Source organism: Monodon monoceros, unplaced genomic scaffold (genome assembly GCF_005190385.1).
Source record: "Monodon monoceros isolate NGI ecotype Baffin Bay Population unplaced genomic scaffold, NGI_Narwhal_1 Super_Scaffold_3, whole genome shotgun sequence".
Classification (NCBI taxonomy): domain Eukaryota; kingdom Metazoa; phylum Chordata; class Mammalia; order Artiodactyla; family Monodontidae; genus Monodon; species Monodon monoceros.
The window spans coordinates 30612101-30625971 of record NW_021703780.1 but is presented as its reverse complement, the minus strand read 5'-3'; the positions used below and the strand labels follow the sequence as shown (position 1 = coordinate 30625971).

Genomic DNA, 13871 nt, shown 5'->3' with positions numbered 1-13871 from the left:
CAACAACACACATACACATAAGCACACACACACACAAGAAGAAATAAGTATTTTAATGTTGTTAGTTCTTTTTAAAAAGCCCCTCTCCTCCTTAGGCAAAATTCCCACAGGGAGCAATAATCAGACTTACACGTTAAGTTGAAAAAGACTTTCTGACAGAATTCTGAACATTTGCTTTATTCTCCTTGCAGAGAGCACTATGTTACATGCTATTTAGAGTTAAGAATAAAAAAGAGTGGAAAACTGTAAAGCATAAAGCCCCAGCCTGCCTTTAGGGAACCTATCCCATCGTGGGAGCCCATACATACATCTCAGAAGCTGAAAATAAACATACAGAAATTCATAAATAAATATGACCTGATTATAGCTCTGCATAACTATTATTTGATAAAATCACATTAATTTAGCTTTCACTAATTTCAAATTTGTAACTGTTGGGACCCGCTGGTCATGGAAATTCAGCTTTTACTCACTGAAGAAAACTGACTACTAAATGTACTGAAGTTACAAACAAGTCAGCCTTCCAAGGTGGAAGGGCTTTCAGGAACCACTCATTCATTGCCTTTCTAAAAAATGAGAAACTCAGAAATATGTAACTTAAGAAGAGAATCTAACGATTTCAGGTATGTGAGTCAAGGAAAAGACATTTTTTCCTCTACTTGTACTTGCAACAAAGTGAGCTAAATGATTTCATTCAAGTAGAGCTGCTACAGTTCCCTCTCATTCATCTAGCCATCTGAAATGATAATACTAAAATAGTAGTGGCAGTGTAGTATCTAGTTATTGATTTCTGAAGCCCCTGTCCAAATCCAATCTCTATCTTCATCGCTACCCCTCTCCCCAGCCACTGTTCACTGCTACCAGGCCAAAAGCTCTCCACGTAAGTCCTGCTGCTATGCCTTTGAATCTCTTGTTCCAGCAGGCTTGAATAACCTTTCCAATTGTGTCTAGCTGACTCCTACTCAATCTTCAAAACTCAGCTCAGACTTCATGTCCTCTAGGAAACCCCTCCTAATCCCCTGTTCTCAGAATGCCTGGAGCACTGCTGAATAAATGATGGCTCTGAACCAGAAGGGTAGATTTCCATTTCTATCTGTACCACTTATCTGCAAAATTCCTTGAGGTCAGGAATCACATCTTATCCAGCATCTAGCATTAGAATACCCATTCAAAATATTTTTGTTGAATGAATGAATGTGTCAGGCACTATTCTAGGAATTTCAATGTGGCATAATAAATACTTCAACATTTTATGAGTAATTTCAGAGATGGAAAATAACTTGATTAAGGTCTCATAGTTACTAGGTGACGGAATCAGGAATAAATCTAGGCCTGCTGGGTTTCAGGCCAGGTGACCCTATGCTGCCAACTGAAGTATGATCTTAGATTCTTAGACATGATTTCTTCCAGTATGAAAATAGAGCCACCACCCTCTAGCCAGATGAAGAGTCATTTTAAATCATGCAAACTGGCATTTCACTTATAAAAAAATTATTTTAGTGTTTCAAATTGCCAGTGAAGGACTTCTCAAAGCTTTAATAATCATATAAACAGTTTGCTATCTCTAAGGGAGCCGTTCTCAATTTCACCCTATGGATTATTTCATGAGACGAAGAGAGAATGAGTGGACCACCAACCCCATCTATGCTCACTTGCTACTGAAAAGAAACCTCATCATTACTCATGGGAAGAATGGCATCTGAGAAAATACTTTAGAAATGTCAGTAAGTAAATTATTAATCCAGGCCATAAACCAGACTACAGACACTGTCATATTATAAACCTTAGAGGAAACCAGCTGGGAGACCACCCAGAGACCCCGAGGAGCCCGTCAGCGGTCTGTGGGGACCACACTTTGAGAACCACTGTTATAAGAAACGAAACTGCTTCCTCCTCAGTAATTCAGGAACTCAATTCCCCACCCCCTTGGGGGAACACACTGTCCTCTTAAGCCAAAAACACCGAAGTATTAAAGACCTTTTAAATTCTTCTAAAATACTGTCATAACCCCAAACTACCTTGTTCATGGGAAGTAGTTATACAGTTGTAATTAATAAGGCACTGAACTTCTAATATGTGTGAACATCGATATCTGTATAGAATATGTACACATAAACGTAGGTCATATTTATCTTTTTAAATTTCTTTCTTTATTAGCAGTGGAACCACCAGTCATTCTGGAAAAATAGGACTTAATAAATGAATTTTATCAGATATTCCTAATGTCAGTATCTAAACAAAATAAAACCAAACCAGTGTGTCACTTAAAGCAGCCTGTCTAGATGGTTATATTCTTAGTCTATAAGGCTATCATCACTGAGAGCACTGCCTTCTCTAAAGGTTTATGAGCCACAGGAAAGTAGTCTTGATACTCTGCAGTAAGAACCCAAATATTTATCAGTCACTGGTTACGTGCCAGGAATATTTAAGGAGCCGAAGATACAACAGTGGGAAGAGGAAAGAAAACAGTCTAAAATCATTTTCTCACCTTAGAACTTATATTCTAGTAAGGAAAAAGAGGTAAATAAATAAGGAAAAGACAGCAGTATGACAGGTGATCATAAGAAGTGCCACTGGGAAGGAAGAGGGATACTGTTACTGTCAACAGAGTAGTCGGAAGAATTCACTGAGAAGCTGATTTGTAGGAAGTGAGGGAACAAGACAGGCAGGTACCTAGGGAAAGAATGTTCTAGGCAAAGCAAATACAAAGGCCCAAAGGCAAGGAACAGCAAGGAGGCCCACGAGGCAGGAATGCACAGAGTAAAAGTCGTAAAGGATGAGGAAATGTGGTGGGAAACTAGATCTTGTAGGGCCTCACAGGTGACTGTGAGATTCTGGTTTTTATACTGAGTGAGATGAGAAAACAGTGGAGGGTTTTGAGCAGAAGAGTGACACTATCTGACGTACATCTAAAAAAGATCATTCTGTCTGCTGAGATTAAACTCTAGGGAGGACACATGAGAAGCAGAGAGACTAGGTGTAAAGCCTACTGTAAACTGGATATACAAGTCTGGAGACCAGTTAAGAGGTCTGGGCTAGAGATACAAATTTGGGACTTACCAGCATATACCTGGTATTTAAAGCAGTATCCTAGAAAAGAATAGCCAGGAGGGAGAGCAAAGACAAAGCAAAAAAGTGCTAAGGCCGATATCTGGGAAACTCCAGACTGAGAAGAACAGCCAGCAAAGGAGCCTGAGGAAAGTGAGGCAAAGGAAAATAAAAGGGTGTAGTGCCCCAGAAGCAAATTTAAAAACTGTTTCACAGAGGAGAGAATGTATAACTTATCAAATATGACTGGTAAGTGAGATGAGGACTGAGAATCACCAGGAGCCTCAGCAGCATGGAGGTCTCTTGTCTCAATAAGAGCAGTTTCAGAGGAGGTGGGGGAGGGTGAAATCTGACTGAGAGTCTAATAAAAATTGGATTCAAACAACAAAATGATTCAATAAGGCCACACAGATATATAACATTAAAATACAAAAATCAATAGCTCTGTGATGCACAAACAATAACTATAAAGAGATAATGGAAGAAAACACCCTTTTTCGGTGAAAAAAAACACTTTAGGACGAAACATCATAAAAAAATGTGCAAAACTTATAGGAGGAAAACATTTTTAAAACTCCTAGAAACTATTATAGACTTGGAACATATGAAAAAAACATTCCTTATTTATAGATAGGATGACTCAATAGTATAAAGATGTCAGTTTACCTGACATAATTTATCAAGTCAAGGAAATCCCTATAGGAACACCTATATGTTTTTATCTGGAGCCAAATTTATTCTACAACTCATGGAGAAAAATAAACATGCAAAAATAACAATAAAAACTTGAAAGAGAAGAACAATGAAGGAGGACTAGCCCTACCCAAATTATTAAAATATACTATAAAGTCTCTATAACTAAGAAAGTGTGGTATTAGCATATGAACAGCCAGAAAGACTAGCATAACAAAACAGAAAGTCCCGAAATGGATCCAAGTACATATGGAAATACAGTATGTTACATTTTTAAATGGTATTTCAAATCACTGGGGTAAAGGTAGAAATTATTAAACTCCATTTGATAAATGAAGTTGGGACAACAGGACAGCCATTTGGAAAAAAAAATTGGATCAATATTTCACATCATATACAAGCATAACCTCCAAATGGATCACAGATATGAATGTAAAAAAATTTTAAGTCATACAATACCTTAAGAAAATATGAGTAAACTTTTATAATCTGGTATGGAGAAATGCTTCCAAACTGTGATTTTAAAATGTGGACGCAATAAAGGAAAAGATGGTACATTTGACTACAAACACAAAAAGCTTTTACACGCAAAAATCACTGTAAGAAGAACGAAGACAAATGACAAACTGGGGAAAAAATACTTGCAACATATGAATGAAGAACTAATACACCTAATTTGTAGAGAACTAGTAAAAATCCAAGAAAAAAAAAGAAGCTACTCGAAAAATAGGCAAAAGATACTGACAGTTCATAGAAATGGATCTACAAAAAGCCTTTAAACATTGATTTCAACCTGACTTGAAATCAGAGAAAAACAAATTAACATTACACTGAGATACCACTTCTTGCCTACAAGATGAACAAAGATTCAAAAGCTTGACTTTACTATCCAGGATAGAGAAATAGGAACTCTCAGCCATTGCTGGTAAGAGAGTAAAATGGTACAAGTCCTGTGGCGGGAAATTTGGCAACATCTAACAAGACTAACACATTGATTTACCAGGCAAACCCACTTTGAAAATAGACCCTAAAGATACAACTCCAATAGTATGCAAGAAACGTATGCTCAAATTATTCGCCATCGCTTATTTTGTATATAAAATATTGTAAATACTAAAATATCAAAATAATGGAAACCACCTAAATGCCCATACAATAGAGACTGGCTGAATAAACTGTGGTACAGTTACATAATGTAGCACTATTTGGCTATGGAAAAAAAGAATGAATTCTCAACTTATAGAGAATTGATATGGAGTCATTCTCCAGATATACTGCTAAATGTTAAAAAACAACAACAAAAAGGGGCAAAAAAATTAATAAAGAATACTATCTTTGTGAAGATATCTACATTATTTATATAATATATATGCACATGTATGCATATATGTAAATATGTCTGAATATGTGTATATGTATGTGAGTATATACATAAATATAAAAAGCATGGGACTTTACTGGGAAAACTCTTTAATATGTTTTTGACTTCTGAATCATCTTAGTGTTTTATTATATTCAAAAAATGACACTGAATCAATGAGATGTGTGTGGCTGGGATGAGGAGGGGCAGAAATGAACTAAACTGATATTCACTGATAACAGTCAAAAGGAAAAAATACCCAAATATGTTTTTCAAAAGTCAACTTTACTAAGGTATAATTTACATCTAATAAAATGCCCGTTTTTAAGTGAAAATTTGATGTGTTGAAAAATATATACACCCTTGCCCTAACCACCACAATCAATATCTAGGGCATTTCTATAAGCCCCAAACCTCACAATGTCCCTCTGTGGTCAATCACTCCTACCCCCCAGTCAACTACTGATAGGTCTTCCATTACCGTAGATTAGACTTCTCTGTTTTAGAGCTTCATACGAATGGAATCGTACCGTATGTATCCTTGTATGGAGTTTTTCATTCAGCATAATGTTTTTTAAGATTCATCCTTGTTATTTGTGGTATCTTTAGTCCATTCGTTTTATTCTTGAGTAGTATTCCATTGTATGAATATTCCACAATTTGTTTATCCATTGCACTTTTGATAGATACTTGAGTTGTTTCCAATTTCGGACTATTATGAATAAGCTATTTAAAACCATCATGTAAAAGTAATTGTGCAGGCCTTTTTCTTTTCACTTGGCTTTTCGTTTCTCTTAGGTAAATATACAGTAGAACTGCAGGGTCTTATGGTAAGAATATGTTTATAAGAAAACGCAAAACTGATTTCCAAAGTGTTTGTACCATTTTACATTCCCATCAGCTCTTCATCCCCACCAACGATAACCATTTTCAACCTTTTTATTTTTAGCCATTACAATGGAGGCAGAGCAATATCACATTTTGGTTTTCATGAGTTTTTTGGTCCATTTTTCATTGGATTGTTTGAATTTGTTTAAACACAGAGGGGAATTTCTTAGGTAGAACACAAAGGGGAATTAACGCACATGCAAGGGAATGATTATAATTATTGACCATGAAATCTAAAAATAAGTGAGGGATAACGGGAGGTGGTGACTGGAGAGCAGAATACTTTAAAGTGAAATTGTAGAGCGAGTGCAGTTATTGTTGACAAGGTCCCAGGTATGACCATGGGAATTCTGGCTGAAGCAGGCTGGATGACCGTATCACTGGAGAAAAAGAAAGTGAAAGGCCAGGGTATTGGAAAGATCATGTATGTAACTACTGAACTGACCAAGAGGAGTATGATGGACAGGCAAATGAACCACATCTTTTAAGAAATCAGAGGGAATGATCTAGGTATTATTGATGGAATAATATTTTTAGTTATAATAGGGAGGTGAACAAAAAGGTTTTTTGAGATGAGTCAGTGATAGAAGACTTAAAACACATTTTCTGAAATGGGATAATTAATGGGGTGGAAGAATTATGCCATTATGGAGTTGTAAGTTTGAAAGAGCATATTTAAAGTAAGATTGTTACGGTTTGTTTTGCCGTATTTGATTCATTCAGAAATTTAAATTAACATTACAGAAGGGCATAAGGTTTTGTTTCTCAGAGGTGTTAAGAGCTAACTAAGAAAGATTGTTAAACAGATACACATTCATACCAAATTTCACTCAAAGGTTCTCTAGGAATGTGCTGAATATAATTTCCAAATTATGGCATGAATATGTTTCAATAGCTTTGCAAAAATTCAGTCAAACCAATGGTAGAATTTTGTACAGACTGCATTTCTCAGTAGATGATGATTGTCAATATAATTAAACACCTTGGATGCAGACACTCTTATTTAACCAAGTTTAAAGCAATAGCAAAACAAAACCTCTACATAAATACAGCTCTTAGAAAATGCCCCATTATTACTAACAGACATTACCTTAGTCCTACTGTCAGGAGAAGCAAATCCACAGACTGATTGTACCTTACCTCACGCTCCTGAGAGGATCTCCAGTGTACTGGACGCTACACCAGAGGCTGGGAATGCAAAGATGACTAAAATGTGGTCCTCATCCTCAGGGAGGTCATACTTTGATGGGCAAGACAGACCAGAAAAGGAGGGATGGGAGAAGAGTATGAAAAAGAAAAAGAGTGCTCTAGGCATTAGAAAGTATAAGCAAGGCAGAAGGCAAGAAAAAGGGGTGTGTGTGTGTGTGTGTGTGTGTGTGTGTGTGTGTGTGAGTGAGGCGCAGGCAGAGAGAGTGGGGAGTAGGAGGGAGACAGGGGAGAGAGTGAGGGGAGAGAGAAGGAGAGAAAATAAGAAGTCAAGGGTGACTTTACGGTTTTTAGTTTTATTAACTCGGTAAAAGGCAGTATCCCCACATGAGAAATTAAACATTTGCTGGCAAAGAGGAATCTGAAGGTAAGCTAAGGAATTTTGTTTCAGATGCATACGTGAAGTGCTCATAAGTGTCTAAGACTAGGGAGACAGGCTCAGGCCCATCATAATACAGATGGTATTAACAAAGAGAGCAAAGTACTTAGAGTAGTGTCTGACATGAAGCGTTAGAGTCTACAGAGTGATTCTCAATTTTAGGGAGCACACATACCTGAAAGGCCATATTAGATGTACCTGTGGGGCTCTTTAAAACCTCACATACACATTGATTTTCTTTTATCCTAAGGTTCTAACCCTTCCCACTAAAAGGAGGGCATAATTGTCATTGAGAAACATTGAGAAGTCTAATAGTATGACTCCAGCTACTCTCCAGTTTCATTACCCTTTCCCCCTCATCGTTTTCAGCTCTAGCCAAACTCATTATTCACTATTTACTAATTAGTGAAGTTGTTCAAATGCACATGTTCACACTTATCTATTCCTCTCGGCCTTGAATGTCTGCCCTCTTCATTTATCCATCTTTCCACTTGAAATCCGATTCAAAACTCACCCCAAAATCCCCTACGCATTATAAAGATGTTTTTGATCTTTTAAGTAGATCTGATCTCTCCCTTGGTTGAATATCTAAGCGCCTTGTATTCTTCTATGGTACTTATAATGTTTCATAGAAATGAGACAGGAAGCATCAGGAGGGTAGGATCTGTGTTTTGCTCATCTGTGCTTTGCTTTCCTTCAACATTTCGCACACTTTTTGGTAGACTGCATAAGAACATATCCTATTCAGAAATTATCAATTGTTGATACTTTTAAAACTAGAATTTATTACAATGTATATCCATAATTTTTATTATTTTAAACTTTTGCAATGTTATATGTGTATAATAGTTTAAAACTCCATTATATATGAGTATATAAATCAACATCAGACTAATATATTTTAAATAACATTCATGTCTAAAGCTTTTTATCCCTGAGGTGCTTTTTTGGCAAGATCCCGAATTCTAACTGAAGGGGATTCAACTGAGTGATAATGTATTGTGTGAACATCTACACACTGTTAAAATGAAAGAGTTATTCCATACCAAATTTTCTTAAACAATTTAAAAAGCACCCAAAATCAATCTACTTCCAAATATAGAGTACACAAATTTTCATATGAATATACACCTTACCTAGTGTTTACACTGGAGTCTGATACGGTAAAGGATACAGACGCGTCTTTTAAGCTAATCATTCAATCCAGCCCATGATAAACTCAAGGCTGTTGTAGCATTTTTTTCAAAAGTTGAACCATGTATCTTACAAAGTAGTTTATAAAGTACTTATGAAATAAAGTAACACATATAACACTGCAAAAATTAAAATAATAAAAATTAGTATACTGTAATAAATTCAATTTTTTTTTTTTTTTTTTTTTTTTTGCGGTACGCGGGCCTCTCACTGTTGTGGCCCCTCCCGCTGCGGAGCACAGGCTCCGGACGCGCAGGCTCAGCGGCCATGGCTCACGGGCCCAGCCGCTCCGCGGCATGTGGTATCTTCCCGGACGGGGGCACGAACCCATGTCCCCTGCATCGGCAGGCAGACTCTCAACCACTGAGCCACCAGGGAAGCCCAAATTCAATTTTTAAAAGCATAAATCAGAGCATGCTGGTAAATACTATAAAATTATTATTCTTAGACAAATTCCTTAGCATTATGAGATACTCACCAACATTACAGCCAACAAACATTACACGGAGCATCCAAGCAGTTCAGGCTTCTTAGGAGTGTATTTTACATCTTTCGTCTGAGTCCTCAATGTACTTTACAGTGCCCCGAGCACAGCAGAGGGTCAGTAAATATAGACTATGTGACTACAAAATGCTGAATTAGAAGTTGGGGAGATAAAGAGAATTATGGATCCTGTCACCAAAAACATTACAAAGGTAGTAAAACAAGGCAGCAAATTGTGAATACCACCATGATAGTATCAATACAAACAAAGGTATTAAACGAACCAAAGCAGAAGGTGTTAAACAACAGTATAGCGTTCTGAGTGGGAGCGGGGGGCTCGAGTGTGTGGGGGGGAGGGTGACACGATAAAAGTTGTGTTTACGGATTAACAGCATGTGTCAGAAGGGGAGATAGAACTGAAATCCAGAGATCACCGCATGGACTAATTTTACAGTCGTAGGAAGAGCGAGAAAAAAGGATGGATCTGCGGTCCTAATGCTGCTCAGATTTATAGGCCCTTATAAACTGGCACAGCATATTTGGCCTGGTTTAGGAAGTTTGGGAGGGAAAAAATGTACGTATGATTCATATAAGTACATGTAAACTAATGGAAGGAAACAGTATACTAATAGTCGCCTCCATATTTCCTAGAAAGTTCCTGTTAAGAGTTTTTTTTTAGAGAGTAACTGCTTCAGCACTATACCAAAAGAATCTGAGATATATGAGTAGAGTGGGAGGAAACCACCAAAAAATACACAGTTTAACAAAATTATATTTTGTAGAGAACGCTTAAAGTAACTGAATTGGTTTTATTTTTTGAAAAATATTTGGTAATATTGAGCTACCTTCTCCTCTTCAGGTCTTAGGTAACTACTCTGACACAAAGGAAAAACACAGTAACTCCGTTCTACATCTTCAATTATGCCTAGAGAGGAGACCACCAGTAGCTACTGGTAGCAGCATTTGTTAACTGCTGGGAGAGGGAAATGGCTCCGCTCACTTCAGCAAAGTTATGCAACAAAGTGGCCACATGTAGAAGAGACCACAGATCAATGCCATGTATCAATACACTACGTTTGGTCAGTTGTTTCCAAGAAAGGACTTCTAACAGAGCCTGCTCTGAAGTTACCGAATGCATTGAAGAAAATCTGCTCATTTTCATTGGCTATGAATCTAGTAAATAGCATATCATTATTTATTTCATATAATCTGGAAATTTAAGGGGAAAAAGATCATTGCTTACCCAACAAACCCATGTTATCCAAGGAACAGTCACTATCTAGATGGGAGTTAAAACATGTTGAAATTTATGAGAATTTATAGAGCTTTTAGATCAAAAGGTAGATTTCTGAATTTTTCAGACCACCCCAAAGCCAGTCTGTGAACTATAGGATCAATCTATTCTTATTCAGTGTTCAGAGACATAAGTTTCTGCTGAAGGGGCTGCATGCATGGACAACAGCTGGGAAAACGAAGTCCTTTCATCTCAAAATGGAAGCAACTTCTTTTTACAAACTGGAGTGATGACATGGAAGCAACTACCACTACCAGTATACAGCAAGACGCCCACGAGTTCAAAACCACCAATGAAATCACAGGCAACGAAGCAGATGTATAAACAACAAACATCTGAGCCACAAAACAAACTTCATATTCCTTTACGTCTTCTCTTGCCATTTATTCTTAACATAATCAGTACGTTCACGATACTTAAAATAAATGTGATAAAGAGTAATAAACCCTTGATTGAAAAAGAGGTTTTTCAGTATTTTATTTCTGCCTACCCTTCTGGAAAATGTAAGATGAAGAAAAATGGATAAAGTAAACAGAAAGATATGTATCTTCTTTTCAGGCAGGTTCCTATTTGGCAAGAGTTTCAAGTTTATTGAGTGACAGGAATAACGAAGCCATGGTTAAAAGACATCTGGGAAACCCACATTTTTATTCATTCCATAGGACAGTGAACTGAGGATTCCTTAAGGTCAACATCAAGAAGCTCCAATCTACATTTTAAAATTATTGTTCAGAAAACATTTAGAAAAGGCTGCAGAAGTCACAGGTGAGGAACCTACCTAACCAAATAACTCTTCTTTAGTTGCCTATCTTTGCCTTGCCCATTATATCTATTAAAGACCAGTAACCTGCAAACTCAGATCTTCCTAGGTATGGAGCCAATGAGAACGAGTCATCAGCCAAAAAAAGGCAAAAGAGAGTCTCTTGTTTTAGCTTGATAACCAGTGTGCACAATAAGTTCTTATATGTTCACATGTCAACCAAGACACAGCTTTCCCAGAACTCTGTCATGTATACCATACCTCCTGACCAGGTACCTCTTCTGGTTATTAGCATGCACTCCAGTTTTATTCTAGGGCTAGAGTCTTGTCATGAACATCAGTCTCTGGAAACTGAGTCCTGGTGACCCATCTTAGCTTTTATTGGATCCCTTTCCCTGGAAAGGCAGATCTTGACTTTGTATTAATTGCTTCCTAAAGACCTACTTCAGCCCGTATAGATACCCTTCTTAAATGTGACACAGATACCTGATGCGCAGACCTACCAGAAGAAACTCACAGGCTGTTGGTATTCCCTGAATTAAACCTGACTTTACTGGTGCTTGATAGCCAGCTCTACAAAGAGAGGTAATCTCCTGTGACTTTTCCCAACTGGACCTAGCGTGCTAAACACTCCTCTAAAGTGGCCTGTCACTGAGCTCCTAGGATAAAAAGTCTGGGTGAGAGTGACAATATGGCTTAATATATGTAACACGCCTACTATGTCATGCCAAGCAACTGCCATGAATTTTCTTATTTAATCATCAAAACAATGCAATGAGGTTAGGAATGATAATATCCCCACTTTACAACAAGGAGATGGAGGATACAGGACTTGCCCCCAAATTAATGAGGCAGTCTGACCCCAGAAACTCTGGTTTCAGAGAAATTAAGCCATATATACCAAATATTTCATCAAACCTCTATTACCATCAAGTGTTAAGATCACCATTATTTTAGCACTAAGAAAAAAAATACACTGCCAATTAAACTGATACAATGCTTTCTTATCAGCGCCACTCAGAATACAGGCCCTAGGCTTCCCTGGCGGCGCAGTGGTTGAGAGTCCGCCTGCCGATGCAGGAGACAAGGGTTCGTGCCCCGGTCCGGGAAGATCCCACATGCCGCGGAGCGGGTGGGCCCATGAGCCGTGGCTGCTGAGCCTGCGCGTCCAGAGCCTGTGCTCCGCAACGGGAGAGGCCACAACAGTGAGAGGCCCGCGTACCACACACACACACACACAAAAAAATAATAATAATAATACGGGCCCTGACTAGCACCACACCACGAACTCTTGTCAGTCTTCAGCAAGACAAGAACAGAAAATGAATGTTTAGAAACTTTTATAATATTTTGACATCACTATGATTTTTTATTATATTTTATAAATGTGGTAAACGTAAAAAATACCAACAATAACAAAAAAACTGGACTTTTACTTCAAATAGTTTAAGAAGCACTGACTTAGAATTTTGACTCTTCCGAATCTGTTTCTGATGCAGAGTCATCTGTACTCATGTTCCTCTGTTACCAAGGCTGCTCCACAGTCAGCTCCTGGGTTTTAAGCCCAGACAGACAAGCACTCTTCAAACTTGGATCCCCTGTTTATCTTACAAGAAGGACTCAGGCAATGAGAACTGTGTCACTACACATTCAAACATCTGAAAGTTCCAGGGTAAAAAAAAATGAGCTCAGAGTTCATAAAACAATGGTAACATTTGTTCCCCTGTCATTTCTAAAATTTCTTCATGCTCTCAACTGTTTATTTACCCAAATAAAAGTTTGAAAAAAATTACTTTTCCCCCTGTAGTCTGTTTTTCGTCCCTCATAAGCAACATTTTGGCTGATACCTCAGCAGACAGTCTTCATTATCTACACAGAAGATGTATGGGTAGTCCACAGCAGTATTATTTAAATATACAGATCTACATAGCCCAAACAATATAATTAAACACACCAACTCAAAGCATTCTAGAAGCCCAATTTTCTCCATCTTCTATTTACATTAATTTGAAAATTCATTAGCCAAAATACTCTGATATCTAAATATGTCCTGTTAGTTAATTAGGCATTGATAGAAGTTTAGAGAACATATTCTACTCTTGGACATTGTTAATGGCTACTCTTTCTTTCCTGGTTATAAAAGCAATACATGTTTATCAAGGAAAGCTTGGAAACTATAGAGAAGAATAACAAAGATAAAAATCAGCTTTAATCCAAAGATCAAATTAATTATAATCAGTTAATAAGTTAAGTCTACGGTGAAAATAGACTAAATTAAATAAGATTATTTAATTTGAAAAACTGCAAATCAGTGTTTTGATAACTTCACTTATGGGAGTCATCAAAATGTTTCTAAAATGAACACAGAAACCTAAGAAATCTTATATAGATGAGCAACTGGGCTTCAACCATTACATTACACTACCACACCTAAAACACGTTAGGGGCATCACGTTCTAAAAATTCACCTGAATAGTTTTAGAAAAACACTTAAGATCTTATGGCTTGTGGGGATCGTCTTTACACTTAGCTTTGAGAAGAGTGGGAAAAACAGATTAACTGAGAT

At 37.3% G+C, this 13871-nt stretch overlaps 1 protein-coding gene across 9 annotated transcripts in view; it reads right to left on the bottom strand.

Moving 5' to 3' along the window:
- Positions 1-13871, bottom strand: part of SUPT3H (SPT3 homolog, SAGA and STAGA complex component) — a 389529-nt gene that overhangs the window by 195737 nt on the left and 179921 nt on the right. Inside the window, exon 1 of one of the 9 annotated variants that reach the window (XM_029243536.1) lies at positions 9247-9480. The exons of the other annotated variants lie outside the window; for them this stretch is intronic. Within the exon in view, the coding sequence (XP_029099369.1) occupies positions 9247-9252 (6 nt within the window). The 5' untranslated portion in view covers positions 9253-9480. Of the gene's footprint in view, positions 1-9246; positions 9481-13871 lie in introns of those variants that run through there. 9 annotated transcript variants of the gene reach the window in all.